Source organism: Streptopelia decaocto (assembly GCF_964273445.1).
Source record: "Streptopelia decaocto genome assembly, chromosome: 2".
Classification (NCBI taxonomy): Eukaryota; Metazoa; Chordata; class Aves; order Columbiformes; family Columbidae; genus Streptopelia; species Streptopelia decaocto.
The window spans coordinates 115,786,326-115,813,508 of record NC_138655.1 but is presented as its reverse complement, the minus strand read 5'-3'; the positions used below and the strand labels follow the sequence as shown (position 1 = coordinate 115,813,508).

Here is a 27,183-nt window from a genome sequence, read left to right as displayed (position 1 = left end):
TACTTGGGTTCTGTGTTGCAGTACGGCCTAAAACTGAGGCGTGGGTGAGTTGACCCCAGCCGTGGCTTTGGGGCTTAATGAGCCCAGAGCTACGGTCAAGTAAGATCCCAAGCAAAAAGCAGAGGCGGGACAACAGCAAGAGGAGCAAGGGCTGGGAAGGGGCACGTGGCCTGGCTGCTCCAGCTCGCTGATCCTGAGAGCTTCCCGCTGCCCATCTCCTCCTTCTCCCCGCACCTCATCCCCAGCCATGAGTGTTTTTCCCCCGCAGACACATGCTTCAGACAGAGCATCTCAGCCGGGCAGCGGGGACAGCTGGCCTCTCCTGTGCGGAGAGCGTGGCGGACGGTGTTGCCCTGGTTTGTCCGTGTCCCACATCCACAGGGACACAGCAGCGGCCCCTTCCCCTCTGCTCCCCTCCTGGTGGGCTGGGGGCCCTCAGCCAGCTCCCCCTACAATCTCCTCTCTCCGCCCTCAGCTCCCTACCTTGATCGATGGCTTTCTAATAGAGCCACAGTTCTCTTCCCCTCCCTTTGTAAATTTAAATTTTGCTCGCTAGTACTGCTGACGTCCTCCTGGCCCACCTCTTGACTCCCCCTCCCCCTTCAAGCCCACTTCCCTCCAGTATAAAAGGCACAAGCCCCCAGCAGCTGCCCTGTTTCTGCTTGGAGCAGCGGCTACCTGAGGAGCAGCTTTGGTGCAAACAGGTGAGTGCCTCCCTCTAGCTGTTTCAGTGTTTGTTTCCCTTGTTTCTTTTTCTTTTTCTTTTTTTTTTTTTCTTTTTTGGCTTTAGCTTTTCTACATCAATGTGCACAGCTGTGCTCTGCGCTCAGTAACTTTTCTCCAGTTTTTTGCCCTGAAGGAGACTGTGCTGGGGCAGCAGGAGAGGACAGGCAGGAGCCTGCAGCACAGTGCTGCACCTTCTGTGTCACCCAGCCCTGAAACCAGCCACGGTCCCAGGCCTGGGGTCACCCGGGGTGTGATGTCTTGTGGGGATTTCCAATGCTGCTTTCAGACATGAAAACCATTCACATTTGTGTTGGAGCAGGGGGTACATAGCCACTGATCTTGAGTAAGATGCTATCATAGGATCATAGAATGTCCTGAGTTGGAAGGGACCCACAAGAATCATCGAGTCCAACTCCTGTCCCTGCATATGACAACCCTGTCTTAGGGTTTAAAGAGTTTCGAGCACCTTGTCTTCTGAGGACATACAGGGTAGGTTTGGACCTGATGGATCCGCAGGAGAGCTCGATTTTGGCACACTGAGAGCCCTACTGTACCCAGAGAGCCAGGCTGGTTTCCTGCTGCTCTTGTGAGGCAGACACCGTCAAGATGTGATGCCACTGCTTCCCTCTAACTTTACTAGTGGCTTTAACATGCTGCAACTTTCTCCTCTTATGTCAATGGAATTTGCCAGGACGCTGTCACAGATGTTGCTCAGCCAAAATTTTAAGGCTCTTTCTGCTTTGGGACCAGGCAGAAGTGGCAAGTTGACCAAACGGTAGTGATGCTGATTTCTGCTGAGCAAAATTATTCCAGGAGCAAAATTATTCCTGAAACTTTTAATTGCATCAGGTTTTGTTGAGACTTACAAGTTTTTAAAGTTTTTTTGAGATCATTTAATGGTTGGAAATGAAAGGCACACGCAGAGTGACTGTATGAGGTCTTGGTCTTTCAATTTTCCCTTTGGAAGAAAGCTGTTGGTCTCAATTGGAGGAGATCACAGACCATCTCCCCCACCGAGGAGCAGCAGGAGCCATGTGCTTCACGAAAATCATAGCCAGGTCAAGAGTATGAGCAAAAAGTTTGATAAATAATAGCACTCTAGAAGGTGGTTGGAATGGCTGCTTTGGGTGCAGGACCAGCTTGTGGAGACTGGGACACAGCATTGCTTAGGAAAAAAGCTTGAGCTAAAAAGCTTTCCCTGTATTTTTGTCTTTCATCAACAATAAGCTCAAGGCAAGCTCTTCCTTTCTGTCACTCAGCTCCCAGAAAAAACAAGACACAAAACCAGACAGCAAGTAATCTGGAAAAGCTGACAGCAGCCCTGTGAGCACACCAGAAAGAGTTCTCAAAACATCTTCTTGTCTCACCAAAAGTAAGGCTTTGCTAAACACAGAGCAACAAGAGATGCACACCAGCTGAAACTGAAGGCAGAACTCACCCCATGTGTTTTTACATGCCAAAATCACTTAGTCCTGGTTATCGTGACATTGTCAGGAGATATTCAAGTTAGAAGAAGTTAATTCACAGTTCTGTTGAAATCATGGGTTAAAATCACTTTTCTCTAAGCTCCCTGCTAAAGAACTGTCAGTGTGGAGAAAAAAACCCACAACAACCTTCACTGAGTGCTAGGAGTGAAGGAGCTTTTGACTTTGTGTTCTAATGAAAGACACAGCCAGATTCTCCACGTGCTTTTGTTGCATTGCCTGTGTGGTGTGCCTGGGAGCATCTCGCATCAAAAGGTTTTCATTCCTGCTCTGCCTGTACTGAAAGCAGGCTCAGGTTTTAGCAGCACAGTGCTCAGGCAGCAACAGGGGAAAAATCCCACCCTTAGATGGGGAGAAGCCTCCGTGTAGGTGTTGCTGAGAGGTCTTCCTATAGCTCTGTAGCTATAATAGCGGCTGTTAAGTGATGTTTAACCAAACAGAAGCTCCAGCCTGCCAAAAACACAGGCAGACTTTGCATGTTAGATGGTACCTGGCAGGGCAGCTGAGAGAGCTGCTGCAAGAAAGCTTGTCCAAAATGTCAGAGACAGGGTGTGTGGCAACCTGAGCCCAGGATGCTTCACCTCCTGGATGTGATTTTCCCAACTCAGCACCTTCTGTGCTGCACAGCCCTTCTCTTGTGGGGGGTTTCTCATCCATTTGCATCTGGATTCATTTACAGGATCAGCACATCTAACAGTGGAAACCATAACTTTTGCATGTTGGCAGTGAAAGGGTGAGCTGACGTGAGGGGAGCGTTCCCTTTCTGGAAGCCTTTCTAACACATTTAGTTTGCATTTGTGTAAAATGCAAATGTTAGACATATTTTACAAGTGAGGAAAGGATGATGGAGACAGTGGCTAAAACACACTTTGGTGGCCAATGTCCTTGGTCATACAATGGGCCACAGAGAAAGTCAGTGGCAAGCTCAGGGCTAGGACTCGTGTGTCCTGTGGAGCCATGCCAGGGGCTTCCACTGGTGATGAGAAAACACTCAAGTTGCAAGACTTACCTCAGTAGATGGCTCACTGCACAGCCTTTGCCTTCAAAAAATAAGCAGGACATCCCCAGCATCAGCGTTTCATAGAACTTAGTTGTGAAGTGTCTCTGGTGGACAGGAACACACTGTTAGAGTTGACACCTCCCTTCACCTTGAGAGTTTGAATTCATATGCGTTGCCTATGTTCACTTTTCTCCACATAGCCTTCCCACCACCGCTCCATCATGTGGCATCTGATCCCATGGACACCACGTGCCCAGTGGTCACCGAAGCACTTAAAGCTGGTCACTGTCTACGTGCTGGTGCTCTTGGTATCGCTCAGCTTTGCTTCAGGACAGAGCAGGCCATTTAAACATCAGATAGACAACAGAAGTAAGTATGAGTCTCACCTGATGTCATGTGATGGACTCCCCGTGGTCTCTAGTGCATTGAGGGACTGGGGTTGGGCTGTCAGGCAAAGTTCAGCAGCAAATCCGTGTGGGTGTTTCTATGGTAAAAAGGGGGTGTGGGGTCCTGTACTTCCATTTACACTTGTAAGAGCATATACAGAACTCAGTCTTCTCACAAACCTTAATTAGCCAAAGGAAATAATGTAATTTTTGATAAATACTGTGGGAGACACTAATGTACAAAAGACTGACAAAGAAAATGTAAGGCAGTACACACTGAATATTTAAGCATCAAATTTTCAGCTGTGGTCTGTAGGCCTGGGGTAGTTCACAACTGCTTCTATAAAGTAACAAGAGAGCTAGATGCTTAAATTTGCTCTACAGAAATCTTCACTTCTGTCTGGAACCAGATTTGTCTGAAAGGCAAAACACAAATGCTTGAAGTGTCTCCATTCAGAGACGCTGTTAGGAACTGAGGCTAGCCAGGTGAGGGACTATACCAGAAGTCCCAAGTAAAAGCTAACACATAGTCCAAAAGATTGTAGAGAAAATCTTTATCAGGAAATCTCATCTTCCCGCAAGGAGCAAAGGCTGATAATTTTATGTGGAGTTGGGGAGAGGTGGGTGCAGGGAGTCAGGCACAGGGGGCTCTCTCTACACACCCTTCCCCTATCGTAGAGAGCTAGGGGGGTGGGGAGCCTCAGTTTTTAGGTATTCAGGTGGAAAAATTAAACTGCTTGGGTTTTGGTGGACAGGAGGGGTGCAAAATAGTGTGTGGAAAGACTTTCGAGATGCATTTATGGAGAAATTCATAGCCAGAGTAGATTTTGTATTTTCTCTGTTCAAGCATCAGAATGCACAGGGGAGAATTGTGCTGCCTTGCCTGGGATTTTCATATGACTTGGATGATATATAATGATATAAATTTAAGTTCATTCCTGTTTCTCACATTCATCTGGCTTTGGAATGATTTGGCATTTCCTTAGGGTGGCAACACCTCCAGCGCTTTGTAGATTTTCCCTGTTGCTATATCTTAGTCTTTTGATACAACTATACCCCTCTCCACACCTGCTCTAAAAGTTAACTTACTTTTACAGTCTAGTTAAGTGTACTTCAGATGCATTAAAAGAAGTCAAGTCATCCATGAAAACAACTTCCTAAGTGACCAAGAATTAGCTTTTTATGTTTACCTCTCATGTAGGAACCCTCTCTGCAATCCAAAGGATTTGTTAGCCTGTAGAGATACCATACCTGCTGCATACAGCAGAACTGGATGCTGGACAGGAGGAACTTCAGGACTTTAGCTGAGAGAGGACAGTTTAAAAGTGGCGGTACAGGGGGCTACTGTGGTCTTTCTGGATGTAGGCTTCATTGCAACCTCTCCCAGGGTTCAGATCAGTTTTAAAGCATGCTGTGCCCCCCTGAATTGATAGGAAATTTACACTTATGTTCAAATTGCAAATTGCAGCCCAGATGGATGAAAATTAATTTTGCATCTGAACCCTCTTCCTTTGGGCTCTGCACATGGCAGGTGACCCTCAAAAGTACTGGAAAATTGTGTCTGGCTGCAGCCTTTCCCTTTGTATTACTTTTTTTTCTTTTCCTGGGTGACAAATAAGCCATCTATGACCCTCAAGATGTTCAGGAAATGCTGCCTTTAAGTACAATGGTAGATGTTTCACTGCCTGTTTTGAATTCCAGGTCCTGAGATCGACCCTTTTTGGTACGTGGGCCGTGGCGTTCGCCCCATTGGCCGGTTCGGGAAGAGGCAGCTGAGAAGCAGCCATGGCAGCTGGTGGCCTGTGAGCCGGCACCTGGATTTCATCTTGAACGCTTTGTGGGAGCAAAAAGTGTTGGACACAGAAGACAATGACTGGTGATCCCTGTTCCCTGAGGCACTGACCTAACCTCTGCTCTTTGAATTGCACCCTCCCCTGCACCTCAGACCTCCAGTTCTGCTTTTGCCTAGCAATCTCACACTGCTTTTCTTTCTGCTACTTGTGCCAAGTTCCTTCAAAAAGAAACATGTTCCAGATGCAGGTAAAAGACAATGCATGGACATCAGCACCAAGTGCCAGCATAGCTTATAAAAAGGTTTCTTTGTCTCACACCCCCACCAATCTCCTGATGCTGTTCACTGTAACATTAACTTTATCCAAAAACAACACAGCTTTTGTGTTGGGATTTAAACTCTGCAGTGTTAAGTGTATCATGAAACCTTCCTGTGACATTCCAAAGTCAATGGCTGTTGATATGTAAAAATAAAAAGCAATCATTGGAAGAAAAAAAAAGGCTCTCAGTAATTTTTAATGTACTTGCATCAATGGCATGAAATGCTGGTGCTCTGTCTGTAGTTTTTATATAGATGGGTAACATCCACTCGTAGGAATGTGACCCTGAACTATACACTGGCCCTTCATGATTCTGCCTGTACTGCTGGAGAGATACATTAATGAACAAAAAAGGAGTTCCTATCGAGGATAAGTATCTTCTCCCAGTTCAAGAAAAATGTAAAATTGGCTAATTAAACTCTTCAGGGCAGTTTTGTGCCTACCGTGTGTAATGGCGCACCATTATCCAAAAGGGGTAAGGGCCTAAACTAGCTGATGCCCTTGAAAACAATGTCATTGTTTGTAAGTGCATTATCTGATTGAGCTGAAGTCACTCTTTGAGGATCACAAGCAATGTACCATCTGCTGCATTAGCCCACATCAATAAGCCCAGGGTTGTGACTCAATTCTCATGTTTGCCATGGTAATTAACTTTGTTATACTCATTTTATAAGAAGTGTTATTCACAATATGTTTCATCTTAATAACTATTACCAGTAATAATATTCAAATGCATTTTAATCTATGATGTCTTACATCCAAAAAAGATAGTTCACAATGTAGCTAATGACTGATGGCTAAATCCCGGCCATGAATCATTCTGCAAAAGACAAATTAGAATGAACTTGCATTTCCAGTTGTGTTTTGTTAGAATTACTACTAAAGTTTAATACTGTTTGAATTAATCACTGCAGATAATTTAACCCCTTTTTTCTTTTTGGATGGTCTGTCAGCAAGGAGTGGAATTTTATTATAAGACAGTTACTCTTATTTATAATACAACATATAACACCCCAAGTGTTACTTAAAACATGCTAGTTTAAATGAATGCCCTCCTGGTGGAGAAAATATGCTGATAAAGAAGTATTTTGATCAGCATTCATCACATGAGACTTCAGAAATCCTAGACTAAGATGAGCGGTGGGGTTCCTGCTCAGTTTGTCATTTTGTGGAGATGACAGTGCCAGTTACAGGAATTCTGCCTGGGACACTCTGTTCGAGATGGTATTTCACCCAACAGCCTCGATGGCTGGGACAAGATGAACCATCAAATGTTCCTAACAGGATTCCTCCCACCCCAGCCCCAGTGGAAAAAACCTGAACTGAGGGTGTTAAGGTGAATTCCTCCCTGCAGCTGCACCAGGTTATTTTGCGGAGCTGCGGGTCTCCTGGGGTCAGTGAGGGACAGGTCGCTTGTGGACGGGCAGCCCCTGAGCGCTGTGTGCGGCAGCGCGATCTGCGTGTGTCCTGGCTGAAGTGCACAGAAATGCAAACAACAGAGAAGAACTTTTGTTTTTTCTTTATGAATCAAGTCCTTGAAAAGGCATTATTTTCATAAATTGCTTTTACTCTTTCATGATTTCTCTTGACAGTATTTCTTGGTGAGTATGCAGATAACAACGACAAGGCAAGCTTAATATTCACTCAGACTTAATCAAATAGATCATATATTCTTCATTTTACCCATTAAAATATTTTCATTTATAAAAATTAATCTAAATATAAATATTACACTAAAGATTGAAATCACTTGATGACAAAATAATTCTTTGTGTGCTATAACATATGCTTTTATGATTTTTTTAAAACAGTAAATTATATCTTTGCACATATTTGGCACAATAAACATTTGTAAAAATTCAAATGCCTTATAGCAGGTGGGATTTTTTTTTTTTTCTTTTTTTTTTTTTGCAATGCCTACACAGTACACATTTTTCTGTCAAAGAAGACTGAATATTTTAACATTGTAACACGATAATAGTTGCTTTTCATGCCTCTTAAGGAAAACAACCCATTCCAAACTTTGTTGGCTTGTTTAAATCACACTAACAGAACAAAAGCCGAAGAGTTATTCTATTAAAATTAGTCATTTCTGTATTGACATTACATACACAATATTAGTTATTATTTATTAGACAAATATGTAGACCAACCACCATTAATGACATTTCATAACACGCATACCTGCATAAACCAGAACCTGGGAATGTATTGTATACTTACACGAGAACAGTCAAGGAAGGAGGAGGAGACTGGATAACAAAAAAATTACTAGGCATCCTCTGTTTAATCTCCTTTACTGGATTGCATATATAAATAAAATCTGTTTTATATATATGTATTTATATATTAAACAGAGTGGGCCAAATTCTGCTCTCACATCTGTGCAAACCAATTCCAGAGAACTCGTATTGTGTGAGAGTAAAAGAAGGCATAATTTATCCCAGAATGAACATATGGGGTCAGATCTTGGGCAGACGGAAACTCCTAAAAGGCTGGAGTGACGCTTATGTATTCTAGATGGGAAGATGGTTGTATTTATTCTGAGGGTTCCTTACATGCAGCTGGACATCAGAATACTGACAAGCTCGATGTCAAATGCAGGTGGCAGATTTGCAACTGGCACTGTTCTTCCAACTGTCCTATCCAGCCATTCCTCACCCACCCCCCTAAACCCAGCTCAGCCAGGAAATTTGCCCGGTTTTGCTCACATTCACCCAACCATTCGCCCAACATTCATGGCCTGGTGTCCTAGGGTTCTGCTTTCCTGCTGCACAGCGGGCAACGTGCGGTGCTCTGCTCATGGAAGGCTGGGGAAGGGAGAAGGTCCCCTCCTCCACTGGTGCCCACTGCTCTTGGGGAGCCCACTGCTCCTCAGCGCTGAGGGAAACCTGCCAGCCCACATCCTCCTTAACAGCACATCTCACATCAACCCAGTCTGCGTTTGGGTACTTGCTCTGCAGTTGGTGTGGTAAGGGATTCACTGGCTTATCACCTCCTCTAACTACCTCCATGGTATTCTTCAGAGCAAAAAGTACCAAAAATTGGCTACATCCTCCCCAAAAAGGGTGAGAGGGACACCCTGTAAACACCATCTTCCCTCTTCTCTCCTGTGCATCTGCTCGAGAGCCTTATAGATTGTTTCACCTTTCAAAGGTCTCAAGAAATTAAAGAAGAAATTTTACCATTCACAATCCAATTCAGAGTGGTCTGATGGTAGTGGGGGGTGCTCATGGCATCACTGACAGGCCCCGGCTACTATGTTGGCTACAGACCAGTAAAGGAAGAGATGTCTGGGCTACATTTGCCCCTTCCTCAGAAAGGCCAAGAAATTGCAGAATTGAATCTCTTACAGGTTGTAGCCACCCTACGACCACCAGCCAGTCAGCAGAGTTCGCATCCACAATGTCCGTTCGTTCGTTCGTTCCTTCCTTCCTCCCTTCCTCTCTTCCTCCCTCCCTTCCTCTCCAATCTTAAAGATTTGGTCAGAATTTATTCTGACCTACAGTGTGGTTGGACACCATCAAGTGGACGATGCTACCAAGAAGAACAAGACACACAAAAGTGTGGGTTTCACAACAGCGTTCAGAAGTTTCCAGATGCCAGAATCATAAGACATCTGGTCCATGTGTGCTGCCACCAGTTCACGGTTCAACATGACATCCACGTGCCCCCCCGCCAGCAAGAGCAAAATAGCTAGCTCTGGAGCTAGAGCATTAACTCTGCCAAATATACCCTCAGTGAACAGAGAAGTCTTTGCACATTGCATCTCCTCCTACAAACCCTGTCAAAACTTCCACTGACTCTCTAGGAGCAGAGTTAGGAACACTGACTCTCCATCCCCGCCACACAGCTGAAAAGCAGAATACACTGCACAGACTTGTTCTTATTGCTCGACAAGACAGATGGCCACATGAATAGGAAGAAGCCAGCAAATACACAAGTCTGCTTTGTTCTTTCTTTTTGTGTGAAATATTGGCCTATAATTGACCGAGTGTACAAAAACATACTGCAGTTTAAAGACAACACACTTTAGTACAATCGATGGGGAGAAAAAGTGCATCTTAAAATGTGGAGCCTTGCTTTTGAAACTCAGCATCCTTTCTAGAGTCTTGTGAGAACTTTAAGGCAGAGTTTCCTTTAGCAGACCACAATGCTGAAGACTTGGACAGCTTTCTCAGTGAGGTATCCAAACGAAGCCCTATAGGTGAGGCATTGTGGGTTCTTGAGGGTCCATTTTCAGCTGGACATACACAATGGCTGTTAAGTAAAGGCACTCTAGTGTACAGCCTTAGGCAGTGTGTTATTGGCAGTAGGGAAGTGTAAGTTTAGTACATCACAGCAGATCCTATAGCAGGTTCCTAAAACAGAGGGGCAGGAAAGAAAAAAACATGAGTGAAACACAAAACAAGCTTGCTGAAGTTTCTAGGGACAAGGCCCTTCCCCTTCCCACCTATTTTCCATATATCTAGTGGCAGACTGCTTCAGGTAATCAGGTTTTTTTCCCTGTCCCTCTACAGCTGCTCTAGAAAAAAAATCATCAACAGCTGTCTAGTGAAGCCTGTTTGTTTAAACCTTGAGGAGCCAATGCATGGTCTGTGTACCCCTTAAATTCCACTTAGGTAACCTTTGAATATTTCTCAAAGATTAGTGAGATTCAAGGTGACTCTCAGCTACTGAGTTACAGTGTGCAGCTGGTTCTGTGAGGGTCAGGCTCAGAAGTGTGAATTGCAGGGACCACTCTGTTTATTTTTTTATAATAAGGGTAACACATTCCGGGAGAGCTGACAGCCAGAATACATTCACCGTTCACACAGGCTGATGTTCAGGAGCACTCATCTGCTATTCTATGGAATATCATCAGACAGCTTCCAGGACACTGGTTGTATTTGTTCAGACCTGCCTCAGCAGTCTTTATTCTTTTACCTCAAACTATTAAGAGAAGTTTTGTGAAGATGCTGAAATATAGCTGCCTATACAGATTCCGCTATCTCGCTATTTACTGCTTTTAACAGAAGCTTTAAAAACATTTGTTATGAGTTTACCATTAAATCCTTGGCAGTGCTTTTCCTCTCTTTAGTTCTTTGTGTTAGAGATCCTTGAAGCATGAAGTTTCTGTTAAACGTTTTGACAGTGGTAACTGGGGAACCATCTATTTTTTCACCTGGGAAACATACAAAAAGGGAGGTTTTTCACATAACAGACTGAAGCAGGTGTGACAATATCCCTAAAGAGTCACAGCTTCTAGAGAGGTAAAACTTCCCCTAAGACCTGTGAGGAAAGCTGGATTTAATTGAAATGAAAAACGGCAGGCTGTAATACTCAAAATTTATTAAAGTTTGAGGCCACGTCAATCAGTGGAATTAAACAAGAGTAAAACAAAAGCAATGCAAGGTGAAGCAGGCCTTGGAATTGTCAGAGATAATGCACTGTGGGGTTAAGAATAAAAAGAGAAAACATGAAAGAAAAAAACACTTTATTTTATAAAGCCAGTTCACAGCCACACCTTAAAATAACAGGAACATTGCTGAGCCACATCCTATGGACTGAAATCAGCCGACATAGGAAGCAATAAGAAAGCAATAGTGGGTTGTGGAAGGTGGCAACTGGCTTTTGGTAATAAAACATTGTGACTGCTTGGGCCTCACAGCCAAACCTCGGGCACACTGCAGCAGAATTCAGCATTTCTCATCTGCTTTTCCCAGCCTTCTGTTTCTGTGCCTATTAATTTGCCACTGTCACAACTTCTACAGAAAGAGAAAGTGGTGCTACTTTTTGATGTGCCAAATATGTATTTTGTTTTCTGTAGGTACAATGGGAAATGAGGAAGGTGGACATATTTAGGCTTTCTTGGTTCATTTTGTAACTTAATCTTTTCCCTACGCTGCTGAACTGTACATTATATTGAACTTTACGAAGACAGACTCTCTATATAATGTACACAACAACTTAACTGCACCTTTTATTGGTGGAGCTGGAAGTTTTCTCCTCTGCTGTCTTGATGTGTCTATTGTATGCATCTGTAAACAACACATAAGTATTACTCAACTCCATTACAGAAAAAGAGGCAAGATTTCCCCAATGTATTTTTGAATACTACAGAATGTTCTGGCACCTGGTTTGTTTGCTTTTGATCCCGTTTCCTTGTCAGGCGAACACATGGAGCCACGTTCAAGCCTGCAACAGTGAGAGCTGATATTCTGCTCTCAATATCTGAAATCTTCAAAGAAAATAAAAGAGAGAGACAGACAGATGGGGAGGGGGAAAAAGAAGTTTTAAAATTACTGTAGATGCCACTACTAAAATATAGCCCTCCCCCAGTTAAATTCTCTTTGATCAAAAAATACAAACAGATGGCTAACTTCTTCAGCAATTCTGACACTTCCCTGTATTCTTTAGTCCTGATGTTAAAAAGGGCTCAATTTGTTAGTAAAGATGGAAAAAAAGAACAATCCAACCTACCATGTGACTCCAAGGAAGAGGCATTTTACTCCTTTTGAGGAAAAAAAGAAAGGAGGAGAGAAAACCCCTATCTGTCATCTCCCAGTTACCTTTAGCTACATAATCCCAAGTTCATTCAAGCTGCATTTTTCAAAGGCTGCATTCAAAGAATGACTTTGTGGGACACATTTCCTAATTAAAAATTAATTTAATGCATGTGCAAACTAGATCCTCCATCACAAAATCTAAACATTTGATCTTAAACATAATTTACTTGTATACGTATGTTAAACACAAACATGGATAAATGCAGGTACACACTACGTAAAAAACACTCAATGGAAAACAAATTGCTAGGAAAAACTAAAGTCCAAGAGTGCAAACATCTTGGGGGGAAAGCAGGCTGATGCTGAGACTAGCAGAAACAAATGACGCTGAAAGGGAAAGAAGTGTTGGAGAAGTCAGACGTATAATCCATCTCGTGATTCACGATGACACCTGAAGCTGTTCACTCTGCACAAGACCTTCAGTTGGCCTCTTTGCCATCCTCCTTGCACAGCTTAGGACTCTCTCCTTCTCACCTCCCACCCCCTTAACATATTTACTGTAAAACAATGACCCAAGCCAAAAAAACATCACTACCAGTTCGCCATCTAGTGCAGCAGTGCACTACTGACATTAGAGGGATGTCAGGCTCTCAGATCTTTGCTCAGTTCTAAATTGAGCGTGCTGCCACTGTGTGAGATAACTGGGTACTTCCCATGACAGCACAGGCAGGTCAGAGTGCCTGGCTTGGCACAGGCCGGGTGGTGAAAGCATTGGCAGTGAGTTGCTAGCAGTGTTATGTATCTCCTTGAGGTCCAGCAGCGTTACCTCGTTCAGCTTTTAGCACCAGATCATGATGTTCTCTTTGGAGCCCCAGACTTGCTGGAGCCTGCCAGAGAGACGCGAGATCACAGCCCACAGGAGCAATGGCCTTTTGGCTGGGATGTGCACTGCTTAGCAGCTAAACCCCAAGGCAGGCTTATGAGTGCCCGGTTCTGTTTGGCTCAGCGGCCGGCTGCCTTTGGTCACTTTCGGTAGAACAATACCGACAATGGCTTCTTTTATAAAGCATTTTACAATCTGCTGACTAATAAACTGCCTAAGACTGTATTTGCAGCCTGACCACAGCCACGTGTGTGACATAGACTGTACCACGTGAGCTGCCTGGGGCAAGGAGTAGGTTCAGTATTAGTATTGCAGCAACAGGCTGTTGTGCTCCAATGTCCATAAACAAGCTGGGGGAAGGAACAAACAAATAGAGCACATCTGGCTGTGCTGAGTTACGCATCTCAGTCAGGCTTTGCTCAGCTCCTGTGATGCAGTTAGCATACTTGGATCATGAGTTCACTGCAGTACAAAAGAATATCGAAAGTAAGTGTGCGTGGACAAAAGGCAAGCACTAGGTAAAGTGGCGTGAAACCTGCAGGCAGGGAGGAGTTGCTGCCCTCACCTGAAGCTCTGCATGATGAACCTGGGCGGCTGCTGTGGCCACCTGATCCTCCAGATCGGCCAGCTCAGATTCTGCCGTAACACTGTTGATCTTGCGTGCAGCATCCTCCAGGTTGGTCAGCTGCCCCTCCAACCCGTACACTGTGCTGGCTGTCAGGTACACCTGCAGGGCCAAGGCAGGGAGAGGCGTCAGTGATTGCTGTTTTGTGGGCACGGAGGTTTGAGCGGACTGCATCTTCCACAATGCCTTTGAGCTTGTCTCCTTGCTAAACTGCCACAGGGAGACTTACCTGGCAGAGGAAAATGAGTGGGGGAATAATCTGAAAACACATCACCACAAAGAGAAGGGAAGCATGAGGTGGCTGAACTCCAAATTCCTTTCTACAACGGTATTCTAAAACAGATTCATTCCAGATTCACCAGTGAAAAAAAGAAAGCTGAAAAGTTTGCTTTTTTATTTTTGATATGCAGTTGCATAACAAAAGCCCTGAAGTCTACGAGGTGAAGTCAACAGATCACACCTCGTATAAAGCTGTGTTTATTGAAACATGCCTAATACCTTCTGGCAATGAAAACTCTGTAAGAATAACTGTTTAGCAGCATGTGGTTATTAACATCTTATAGAGCAACTGTGCTCACATGTACAACACAGTTTTCTAACCCATCCTGCTCTCACCTAAATATATAGCAGCCAAAACCTTCCCACCTCCTGGCCCTTTGGAGTCAATGTGTGGAGGGTCCATAAACTTATCTAGGCCACATAAAAGAGAATAAGAAACTTCAGCATTTAGAGACCTTGCCTAAAACATAGAATCATAGAATCATTTTGGTCAGAAGACACCCTCAGGATCAGCGAGTCCAACCATAACTCTAGCACTAAACCATATCCCTAAGAATCTCATCTAAATGCCTTTTAAACACCTAAATCCCCCAAAAACTTTCAGTAATTTGACCCACCTACAATACTTCTGATAACTGCAGGTAAAAGTTGCATTTCCTGTTCAGCTCCTCAGAGCAATAATTCATGATACACTGTGTTTTATGTGTTTCTTTTATTTCACAAAGAAATTTAAGGTACATGGCCAGATGGAGGTCTCCGGCGTATAGCAAAGGGTAATTGTCAAGCATAATCTTTTCACATCTGTGCTTAAAATTGTGCAGACCCATGCAGTGAAAATACTGCATCTTCTGCCTATTTACTATACAGCCAAAAGACTCTTTTCATGAGGTTTGTTACAGCACAGAGGAAATGAAATATATATTGTGATCTTTCCCATGGGCAGCCTCACTTAGTCTAACAGTAGCAAAGACTGTGGTGCTACAAAACTAGCATGAATTAAACATATTCTGTGGCTGACTTCATGGTTCAAGGGGCAAGCAAACAGGATCTGAGGCAGATCCTTGAGCAGATACCCTCACTTCATACCTGTTTTCCACTCATGTTATTGTATATGCCCACAATTGCTAGATCATGCAGTCATTTGACATAACAGGTATTCAAACAATTTCTGGCCATGCTCTGACTTTATGGATAAAAATTGATACAGAATTATTAGATTGAGATTTAAGTAAGTGTTTACTTTTCATTATTTTTTATTCTATTATTGTTTCTTAATTGTTTGCAATAGTTTTTGTTTTTCCATTGTACCAGTTACTTCAAAGCATAAATGTATAAACTTTTTTTTTCATATGTGACTTTGCTGAGAAAAAAACTCACTACATCTTGTGTGAACTGCATCTTGTAAGACCAACAGTCTAACTGCAGGCATGAAATATCTGAAAAATGTACATGCTGATATAAATATAAATGCTTCTGCTTTTGTGGGTTTTAATTATTCTTTCCATTCATTTAAATGAGACATCTTTGTGGTGCAGCATACCACAGCCACTTCAGATTAAAAGTTGTTTTCAAAAGTTGTTTTTAAATTTCCCTATCATGTCTAAAAGCTCAGAGAAAGAAGAAAAAGGAACATTATGAACAGAAACATCTTTAGAAAGTTAAAGAAAGGATGCATTTAAATGCTGTGCCAAAATTCTCTGCACAATATATTGTACTCTTCCAGAGGGGGAAAAAAATCTAAAGAAAACAGGACTAATAGAAAAATGTGGGAAGGGAAGGTCATCCATGTTTTTGTAACTCGTAGCCCCTACATTTGCTAAATTTTAATTTTCTTCAACATTTTACAGCTATATCTGAACAAAAGATCTTTCTAAAAAACATTCATGTTACATTGACAATTGTTGTGTTTCCAAACAGCAATGGGCTACTTGCAGGTCTGCACTAAATTATGCACTCATGCTTATATTCACATTCACATGCAGATTGTGGAAGCTTATTTTACTACCATTTAGTTATGCAGGTACTGGTACAGGTGGCCCTACATTCTCCCCACTGATGTGTGCACAGTCCCCAAAATGCTACAGAGAGAAAAAATGAACAAAGTGTCCATTATACACCCAGATCCTCTTCCAAAATTTGCTGCGAAGAGGGCATGCTGCACGCAGGCAAGCCCCCAGCTGCATCGCGAAAAGTTACGGATTCCTGGATTTCTAAAGGCTCCTTAACTCTGCTATGGAGTATGGTGGTGAAATTTTGAAACCATAAAGTTTTGCCACCTACTTCAAATCCTGTGTGGAGCAGAAAAAGATGTGGGGTGGGGGAACAGCAAAGCTGAACTGGATATCTGATGAATTATGCAGAGAACGGAGAGAAGCTAAGCCAGGGATATGCTGCAAGGAGGGCAAGGCCACAGCAAGAAACGCTCTGCCCCAGTGCCCGGTCTCTGCCCAGTGAGAAATGCTCAGTCCGAATGAATGAGCAAGGGCCACGGCAACACAGATACCAAAGCCCCAAAAGGACGGGAGGGATTGTCAGAGTGTAACAGGGAAAAAAACAATGCACCTTGGGTAGTTTACAACACAGTTCTCCACAGAAAAAAATGCGAGAGGAACTCTCCCCAAGTTGTTCTCTGTCCTCCTGAGGAATTTCTTAGTTTTTCTAAAGACACGGTCAAGCCCGGACTTGGATTTTTGTTCTGTATTCACTCTCCTGACAAATGCATTCTGTGGCATGTGGAGCTAGGATGCTTCACGATTTCATGATGGAGAAAATCTCCATCTACCTGCTTTTACTATTCTGAAAGAAATTAATCAAACTCCTAGAAATTGTTGTGGACATGTGTCTGTCATGTAAGAATGAAATGGATATCACAGTAGTTGGCATGAGGAGGGCACTTTGCTCGCCACAAGCTCAATTTATACCCTCCTCTGGGCACTAGAGCAGCAACTGCTATGGGAAGCCTTTACCATTCTGCAGAAGGCCGTATTTGAGCAGACCCATGTCCAGTGTCTCCTGGACGCGTCCTCCTGTCCTGACCTCCCAGCCACACTGGGGAGGACTCCCAAGCCTGCATTGCTTGTTTGTTTTGAGTTCCCCTCTCAGAGAGGAGCTGGGAGCAAGGCTGCTCTGTAGAAAGCTCCGTGGTGGGGCCGGCTCGAGTGGCTGTGGTGCCCCAGGATGGAGGACAGGAGATGCCAGCAACCAGGACAGTGTGTGGGAGGGTGAGGAGGAGAAGCATCATCTCAGCTGGCACAGCGGGATGCCTGGGAAGGCTGAGCAGAGGTGAGAAGGAGAGATTTGGAGGTTGGGTTACGATCGGGAGCTGGTTGGGAAGGAGTGAAGGTGCTCTGGGGTGGGTTGGAGGGCATCGTGTTGGTCTGGGCAGGGGGAAAGGGCTGAGATGGAAAAGGGTTTGGATCAGAGGAGGTTAGGAGGGGTAGGATCTAGTTTGGGAACCTCTGAACTGAAGTAGGGCTGGGAGATCTGAGCTCAGAACAGGTGTGTCGGGAGGGATCAGGGAGTTGTAGGACTGGTGGGGGCTCTGGAGAGGCCCAGAGGCAGCAGTGGCTGGCATTGCCTTGAGTTATCTCCCCCTCAGCCCCTAACCTGGGGCTGTTCTGGAAGTGCATTTCTGTAAAGGAAACCGATTTTTTTCCAGGGGCTAAAGAAAACCAGGATCTATTTTCTTGAATTGATCAGGATGTTATTTATAATGGGGCAACCCACATTCATACCAGACCTTTAAAAGCTCCTAATGAAGGGAAAAGACACTGAAATGCAATCAGTTAAATGTGGGAAAAAGAGAAAAATCGAAAGTTACAAGTGTACCAACTCCATTAAGTGGGTGTATAAAAATTACCAAAGAGTAGTGACTTCCCTCTATGACTGAGCATTACACTTTTCCCTGCAGATGACAGGTACTCATGAAAAAGGACAAGTGACTCAAATGTGGCCAAACAGAAATGTTTGTTTAATTTGTCTTCTCCAGCCTGTTCTTTTTAACAGTGCAGCAGGCAGCTCTGGCTCCTGGGGTGCTCAGTGCAGAACACTGGGGAAACGTGGCTGGATCTTCCACCACTTCGTGGTGAGGATGTGCTTTCCCTCTCTGTCCTTACAGTAACAAAGCTGTGCTGGGATTTGGAGACATGTGGTTTCAGCAAGGCATGGTGCAGCTGCACAGCCACAGAGGTTTGGAGGGCCCAAGTTAACTTCTGAGGTAGAGATTCTAAAATGAGTTGTAAAACCCAACACATCCATCTTGCTTCCTTCCCAAAATGTCTTAAAGTACATATTAAAAAAAAAAAAAAACCACAAACCAAAACACAGCTAAGCACCCCTTTGAAAAGATATTTTCTGTTCTGTTTGTGTATTTGCTTAATAACCCAAAATTAATTCTGAACATCCACTGATGCTGTGTACACGCTTTCCCTTTTCAGTTGGCACCCCCACACTCACACACACGACACTTGCACATACTGATTCACGTTCTTACGTTTTCTTCCAGTGTGGTGAGCTGCTCATCGAGCCTGACAGGGTCCGTCCCCAGTGGGAACGTCCCTCTGCCCCTGTCCTCAACGTCAGCTGGGAAGTCGCAGGGACTGGTGGATTCTGCTATCAGTTCTTCAGTGGCGTTGATGACTTTCAGGACCTCTGTAGATATGTTGCAGAGAGAGACAGCAGAGTACTTCTGTTTTGTTACAAGAGCAGACAGAGAAAACAACAGCATCAAATTAGCACAGAGAGGTAATATGTAAAATCACCTTGATAACAGCTGTAGCTTTAGCCATTCTAAAGCAATGTATCTGGCTGGCTGTTGTGAGCAGACACAAGAACTCTGTGATTAAATTGGAATCTACTTTTCTTCTTCTCCCTCCCTTTTTCACACATGCACACTAATACAGCGTGTAAAATTACATACACACGCAATTCTTCCACAAAACAATTTCTGCTGGGGAAATGGTCCAAATCTTATCCCTAATGAGCATACAAATATCCAGCTGTAAAATCCAAGTGAGCTAGAGAAGGCTATTTTTGTGTTTTAAATAGGTTTTAAACCACAATCTTCCTTTTTGGGTACTGGCAAACAGATGTGGAAACATCTGTCTCCATATCTACCGGAGCTATTACATTGCAGCTGCAGACATGGGAGAGCAATCTTCAGCTGCCCTATCAGGATGGCAGTTTGCAAAGGTACTTGCTGTGAATTACATGGTAGGCCTCCCAAAAAAGCTTGAGCTATAAGCATGTAAACACTTGTATCCTAATTAAAACAAAACAAAAACCTATTTTATTATTTATGAAATAATAATAATGCAGTTTTATCCATCATTTTTTGTTTTAAAACAACGGTAAGCCTTTTATCAGTGTTCCTAATTTGTAATTAACTATCCCAATTCTGAGGATCCTCACAGAACTTTAGGCTTCAGGACAACTCCTCCGATAGCAATAAAATTTCACCTGATGTACCCTCAAACATCAAGCTCAACATCCAAACCACACAGCTTGAAGACTGAGGCAAAGCTTGTTAAAGCCAATACACATACCGTCACTGAATTTATGTGCAATGCCTTTAGTGTTGCTTTGCCTAAAAGAAAGTGTGGGAAGTTTAAACCTATAAGTAATTAATTCCTCAAACCTGCGAATACTTAAGTATGTGAATTAGGGGCCCACCCATCTGTAAATTTTTCCACAAACAAAATCTCTGAGGACTAAAAGTGAGGAAACAGTCTTTGGATTCTATACAGTAAATTCTATAGTACAGAAAAATATAACTGATTAAAAATGTCTGCGTGTTATGCAAACCCTGTATTAAACAATATGCCAGCTGGCTTCCTAGGCAGGATATAGGACAAATAGTGTTCCTTGGCTTCACACAGGCCCTGGTGGGTTTAACTGGCAAACCTGTTTTATTACCTCTTTCCTGTAATTAGCTGTTCATTTTTATGTTAGATAAGACTTTTATACTGAAAAATGACCTTTTTAGCAGCGTGTGCTCAATAATTGTGTATCAATACATTAAGGCATCTTTAGCACTGTTACTTCTCCGAATTACAAGAAATAATTAGCAAGATGAGATTAAAGAGACGGAGAACAAAGCAAATACAGTATGATAAAGCACACAGATCTTTAGCTTGTTAGGACAGCCAGCAGAGCCCCAAACAAGTCAGCCTAGGACTCTCTTACTGAGAACAAAGACGTGAATCCCATAAATAGCCTACTGTTTTTTCCATTTATTTTCACAAGTGCCAATTAGGTTAAAAACAGATCAATAATTTTATAGGACAGAAAAGGGAATCAATGTTACTTTGTTTTATTATTTGCTTTCACAAGTACCTAATTCTTATTCTATTCTATGAGTAGTGAGCAAAAAAGGATAAAGGCCAGACACTACATTTTCTTCATCATCTTCACTGATGTATGTTCTCCATTTCAAGAACTGCAGCCCCATTTCAGTGCTCATTATTTCTTATATTTTTTATTATCCTTTGTAGCTAATGATGGATTTCCAAAAAAGATTAAATTGTATTAGGAAACGGTGTTCTTACACCAGAACATGAGAATCCATATTGGCATTTATCACAGACCAATTACTGCAAAACAGGTTTTTTGGTTTTTGTTTCCCCGGTAAAGTGTTCTGTGAAATCAAGATTTTGAGTAAAATAGCCTACCTTCTCAATAGGTAATGGGTAAGGGAAGAAAAGTTAAATGTTAAATAAATGTGATTTTTTGCTTTTTTAGAATTTCTAGGTAAGTTCTTAGTGGCAGATGCTGTTTGACTTTTAAAACCAAAGATTTGCTTCACACTAAATGTTGCAAAAGGCAGCTAGATGAATGTTCACAGCGTGTTTGCATCAATTAACAAATCTCAAACCTCATCCGCAGGTATCTAGACCAGGAGTCACAACGTTAAAGCTTTTCTTTAAGCTTGTGAAACATCTGCTTTTACAGTATAACAAGGATACAGCACTAGAGTTTAAACACTGTGAGGAAACACATGGCAAGCAAAAGTGATTTCTCTTAGAGCATATCTGAAGAGCAGATCTCCCAAAACTTAGAGCACAAGCAATATTTCAATTAATTTAAATCTAAACTTGGTGAAAGTTTTCTGCTAAATGGTATTCAGAACTCAGCTTTGCCCTGAGCTGCATTTTACAGAGAAGTAAGAAGAGATTCGTGTCTGCACAAGGCAGGCATAAAATCAGCCTGTGGGGAGTCCAAGGTTTCTCAAATTGGGCAAACTGGATACTCAATGAATGGTTTTTCATATGTTATTACCTCTTTTTTGAGCAACTGTCAAAAGCTTTTAAAACAGCCCACATTCCAAAATGTCCAGTTTGCAAATCTAGTGGAGTACTCTGGATATAATTATTCAACATGGGTAAGGAAAAAAAGAAAACAGAACAAAGCAAAACAAACACCAAGAAAAGAAAAAGAAAGAAAAGTGTCTTGGAGTTTCAGCGCTTCACAATCGTGTCCCTTCCCCAACCACCCATGTCAAACTTAGGAGTTAGAAGGTTCTATAAAATCACCTAAAATTCACAGACACATGCACACCAAGATCATCCTGGTAGGCGGACATTTCAAATTGCTATAAAGACCTCTTGGCTGTCTGATTTATCTTGCCCTTGCAGGAAAGGTCATTGTTAACACCTGCAAAGAGACAGCTATCATGCCATGATGAAATCTCTCCCATCTGTCTTGTCAAGCAAGTCAAAGAATGAGTATGGATGCGATTGATGCAGAAAGCAACCTCTACTTACATATATCTAGCACAGAAAAGCTATGCAGGACCATTCTTCTCAAAACACTGGGACACATTCTGATTTCTACTGTGCTCCCCTACCTCTGGATTATCGCCACCCCTCCGAAACGAAATCTATGCAGCTGATGCAAATTTGAATTTTTGTACCGGTTATGAGAATCTCATTTTTACTGAATTTGAGATTAAGAGGTTAATGGAACAAACAAAACACGCATTTATCCTTTTAATGATAATTAACGTCTATGCTCACAAGTACATTAAAGACACAGTCAAAAGAAGATTCTCAATTTCCCAAGTTCTTTGTGGAAGAGTATTCAAACCAATTAAATACTAAAGTGTGTGCACGCACATACACATATATGTGTGCCTGCGTGTATCTAATATAACAAACAGCATCTTGTAAAACTTCTTTTGTCATTTCTATTTGTAATTGGACAGATTGAAAGGATTCCTGTTTTGCTGAAGATAATGCTTCAGTGGTCTAAACCAGCTCTTGCTGGCTCTTAGCAATTTCCCTCTCTTCTGCTGTCTCTCTGTTTCCCTCCTTTCCCTGCTGATGCTGCAGATGTTTCAGATATTTCCTTACTTAGGAATGCTACACTGGAAGGTGCTTTACAGAACAGTTCTTGCACCCTTGCACAAGGTAATGGAAGGAAAGCAGGATGATAAAACTGAAGCAATGTAAGTGTCCAAGCTGCTGAGAGCAGGTGAGCATTAAGTTTTCGTATGCATCTCAGCAGTCTATGACATCTCCACATTATTTCCTTTCCATGAACATTATTACTTTTATTTTTAATACTGCTAAAGTAAAATTCTCCATCACTTGAACTAATTTTTTCTCCACAATGCACTCAGCCATTAGCATTTTCTTTTTGCTACTACAATGTTATGGTATCGTTAGGCTCTATAAAACTAGCACGGGAAGCGGTCACTTGCAATTCAATAGAGAACAGCTGACATCAAGAGTAAGATCACAAAAAAGAGCAAGGGGAACTTGCAGCCCTGGTGGTGTTGACCATGTCCATGATGACTTGTAGAGCAATCATTTTTACCTCTGGTCTCAAGCCATGCTATCACACTTTCAGTTGCACGCCAGTTTCCCAGTCAATACCCTCATTTTTTTTGTAGGGGGTTGAGGGAGGCTGGGGAGACGAAAAGCTCTGCTTTGCCACTTATCAATTTGTTTTTTCAGAGTAACCTGACTGAACCCAAACTTCATGAAAACAAAACCAAAACCCAAACCTGCCTCCTCATCTCCTCACCCTGTTCGTTGTACAGCTTTGAGCAAAGACTGAGAAAGAAAGCTAAAATTTGCCTTCATATTTGGTGAAAGACAAATGTACTATGATGAACTATGGCACTATGGAATTACTCTTCTGTGCAAGTTTAAGCCTTCCTTCCTGGACCTTAACATCAATATCTTATTTATGGGCACCCATTTAGAAAAAGAAAGCCAAGTTATCTTACAGAGTGAGCTATTATCTACTGACATTCTCCAAAGTATGACACAGAGAAATACAGTCTCTGTTTTTGACTGTGCTAGGTAATTCTGAATATCAGATTTTTACTAGTGAATTCAATCTACTGTTCTAATGTAGTAACAGATGTTATTCCTAATAATTTTTAATGCCTCATTTCTAGAGATGAGTTGCCTATAATCATGAGAAAGGAAGTTGTTTTCCAAAAGGTGAAATATGATGGTCCACACTGGAAATGGAATTATTTAAATCTTAAAATCCACACAGGATTCTCTAAGAATATCTATAATGGATGTAGGCTGATGACATTGCACAAATGGAAAAATATTTTTTCTTTAAAGTCATCCTTGATATTTTTAGTAAAGAAAGCCCAAATGATTAAAAGGTTATTAAAATTCATAGTACAAAATTTAACTCTGAGAGTAAGGAAAAAACAAGAAAAGTTGAGGAGTGTTTTGCTGAATTAAACATCAACATTTGACACAGAAAAAGTGATTCTTATTTTATGACTGAGAGAATACTACCAAATGAATTTGCTTACCACTATATATAATATACTAAAAATAGCATCTATTTTAAAATACAAGATAAGTATTTATTTGCTCAGGGAATAAAACAAAAATTTGTTTATAAAATCTGATTCTAAGATGAGACTCAAATAGCACAGAATATGAAACCTTACCCCATCTATATGAATGATAAGCAACAGACACTAGCAGCAAAGTGAGAAAGTATCTACTAACTATGTATACTGAATGAATTAAGGGTTTTGTTTATTTTTTTTTAATTGGGAGCTTGTAAAGATTTTCGAAGACCACTACAATCAGAAGCTGCTAAAAAATCTAATTGCAAAAATTTTTAATAGAAGCAAGTACATAAGAACAGGAAGATCATAGACCTTATCTTTGTCTTCTGTTCTTCTTCACTGATAAAACCAAATTCTCATCACCAAGCCAAATGAGAGAGCCAGTCTGCTCCATACTCATCACTCCCATCATAACACAGAGCTAGCAGTGATTACAAAATAATTTTCTGCAATGATTACTGATTTTGGCCAAAAGGTATGATTTTTTCAGGCCTGGTATTTCCAGGGAAACATTTTGAGTTTGAGAATTTTGCTTGGAAAATGTGGAAACCCTCAATATCACTTTATAGCATCTCTTACTATGTAAGAGATGTAAGAAGACACAGACAAAACAAAGCATTCTCACCTGCTGCAATACAGTGGATAAAAACTGCAGCTTTAAATGAAGATCAAAAGCCTTTTGTTTTTCCTAGACAGTGGGAAAGCAGTTAAATAAAAAGGCAGAAAAGTTATGTTAACAGCTACACAGGTTAACATTTATATATGTTCAGACTTACAGAGATCTTTAGGATGAACAGGAAGGATAAATAAACTAGCTAATACAAAATATCATGAAATATAGATTTTACATTTACTGTTAAAATATTTAAAATAAAGCAATGCCTAATTTATTTTTGCTTGTGGGATTTAGAATAACAATCTCATTAAGACAGATATTGCAAATGCCACATCATTTTTTATAAAATGAAACAGATGGGATATAACTGATTTCCACCATCACAAAATGAAGTGGCACTAGCAATAGAATAAGACTTGCAGCAACGTTAAGAAAAAGAAAAGCCAGCTATCTTCAACTTTTTGTGTCTACGCAATTGCAATTTGGACACTGTATGTGTTTCTAGTTACAAAAGGGTCTAGACCTCACTTACACCACAGTCAGATGCTCATGTTGGAAAGACCTGGGCTGAGTTAAGACATCTTGTGCCAAGTCACTTCCTGCAGTTTGCTGCTGTCCCTCTCCTGGACTTCACTGTCCCAAAATAAACAAGTAAAACCCTTTATACTACCATTCTTCAGTGTCAAGTCACTAGGCTTACCTTAATCCCCCTAATTTACTTAGGTCTATTTAAACTAAACTGATGGGGTTTGCCTTGAAGTCTCTGGGCTGCTTACAAGAGACAGGAAAAGAGTGACTTTTTTGTTACAGTCTATTTTCCCCCAATTTGTTACAGCGGCTTACACTGATCTCCACTAACTTTATCTGTAAAATGGTTTTTACATTTTCTTCCTAAGTAAATAAACCTTTAGTGATCAGACAACTGAAGGAGGTTCCCACGGGTATTCATGAACCTGAGCATCAAATCCGAGACTACAAGAATCTTGTTTACAAAGGCGCTCATTCCCCATGTGAATCCCACTGAAATCTCACTTATTCTACACTTCTCCAGGTAGAGTCAACGGGGCTTTGATTCAGTTGCTTTAATACGGGCAGACAAGGTGCAATTCGAAACAGCTTGAAGTAGCTGAGGATTTTCAAACAACACTGTCAGAGATGAGATGGACCTGTGAGCTGCATGTTTCCTCTGCACTAGCAGTTAAAGGTCCTGTGGGATACCCTAAGGCATCTCAGATGGAAATATCTATATCCATACTGTATCGAGCCCAAAAAATGTGACAACTGGAGCAACACATTGCCCACTATTTTGCTTGAAACTGAAGATTCAGATTTTGACAAAATAAACCTAAAACCAACTTAATTTTCTATACTAAAGAGCAATAAATAATAGTATAATAAATAAATAATTAAAATAAATAATAGTAAATGCATGAGATAAATCTCTTGAATGAGATTTTTGTCCAGCAAACTACTACTCAGTTTAAAACCGAACAGATACTTGACTGCTTTGCTGAACTGAGAACTTAAAACTTTGGATCCATTAGCCCAATGTGAAGATTAAAGTCTCACGCCTCTTCCAGAAGAAAAAGCCACTGTTTTCACCTGCCTTAACCAAAATCTTTTTTCTCTGCTGCCATTCAAAATCCTGTGCATAGATTATCTGCAGTTCATAAACATTAAAGATCACTTTTTACAATGCTGTGCACATTCAGTTTTCGATCCTGGACTTTGGAAGACTGCCCAGATAATTAGCATCGTAATAAAAGCCATGATCCATCAAAACACAAAAAATTTTCCAAACATCTTGCATACAAAAATGTGAAACAACAGCTACACAAATATCTTCTTGGTTGTTAACCCAGGAGGAAGATGTGATTGCATTACACTGTTCAGTATTAGGGGGCAAAACAGGAAAGCTACTATACTACATAATTACATTTTCTTGCTTAAGTGAGCCATGGGGTTCTGGCTCGTTTAGGAACTTTTACTCTGTCATTGCTAAAGTCTTCAGGCATATGAAGTGGGATGGCAGTTTCCTTATTAACCCCTGCCCAGACCAACACAACAATCAAAATACCTCTGAGTTCCTCAGCAACATTTTCATTTCAGAGAGTTGCAAGGTAATGATCACAAAAACTGCTGCTCCATCTTCTGTGAGGATGGTGCATGCCCCAGCCCAAATGGCTAATAGAAGCGCAGTCGTGAGGAGACAAGGGCTCTCTCTTGTTATGATAGCACTGCTGTTACAACATCACAGCCATCCCTACCGTGACGCTTTCACAGGTCTGCGATACACAGGAGGCATTCACTGCCATGTGCCCGCCAGTGCCATTCTCCAGCTCCAGCAAGGCTGCGAGCATATTTCTCTCTAGAAAACAGGTCCCATGAGTCCTCCCTGGCCTGAATTCTCTCCCCGAGCCCTGTCCAGCCCCAGGCACAGGCACCAGCACACACCGCACCAGCGAGCTGCCCATCTCTTCTGCTGCAGTAACGTGCACCCACATCCACCGGCTGCTCCTCCCGCTAAAGAGGAATGCCAGGCAGATTTTCTAATAAGCGTCAATCTCATAATACTGGTAGTTGAAAAGTGCTAATTTACCTGGTGAAAAATGTAAGATGTACTCTCTCAAAACGATAATATAGGCTTCTGGCACAAATACACACGAAGATGATGCTCATAGTACATACTTTCCCCAAAATACAGTTTCATACAACCCAAGATGAATACAACATTTCCAGAGAACGAAGGCATAAATATT

At 41.9% G+C, this 27,183-nt stretch overlaps 1 protein-coding gene across 3 annotated transcripts in view; it reads right to left on the bottom strand.

The window, feature by feature from the left end:
• Positions 1-7,256: 7,256 nt before the first annotated feature.
• MYRIP (myosin VIIA and Rab interacting protein) overlaps positions 7,257-27,183 on the bottom strand; it is a 220,324-nt gene continuing 200,397 nt past the window's right edge. For all 3 annotated transcript variants that reach the window (XM_082044877.1, XM_082044878.1, XM_082044879.1), the window contains 6 exons: positions 18,475-18,669; positions 13,644-13,805; positions 11,823-11,927; positions 11,667-11,727; positions 10,753-10,871; positions 7,257-10,068 (listed from right to left, as the gene is read on the bottom strand). In XM_082044877.1, the coding sequence (XP_081901003.1) occupies positions 10,036-10,068; positions 10,753-10,871; positions 11,667-11,727; positions 11,823-11,927; positions 13,644-13,805; positions 18,475-18,669 (675 nt within the window). In that variant the 3' untranslated portion in view covers positions 7,257-10,035. The remainder of the gene's footprint in view (positions 10,069-10,752; positions 10,872-11,666; positions 11,728-11,822; positions 11,928-13,643; positions 13,806-18,474; positions 18,670-27,183) is intronic.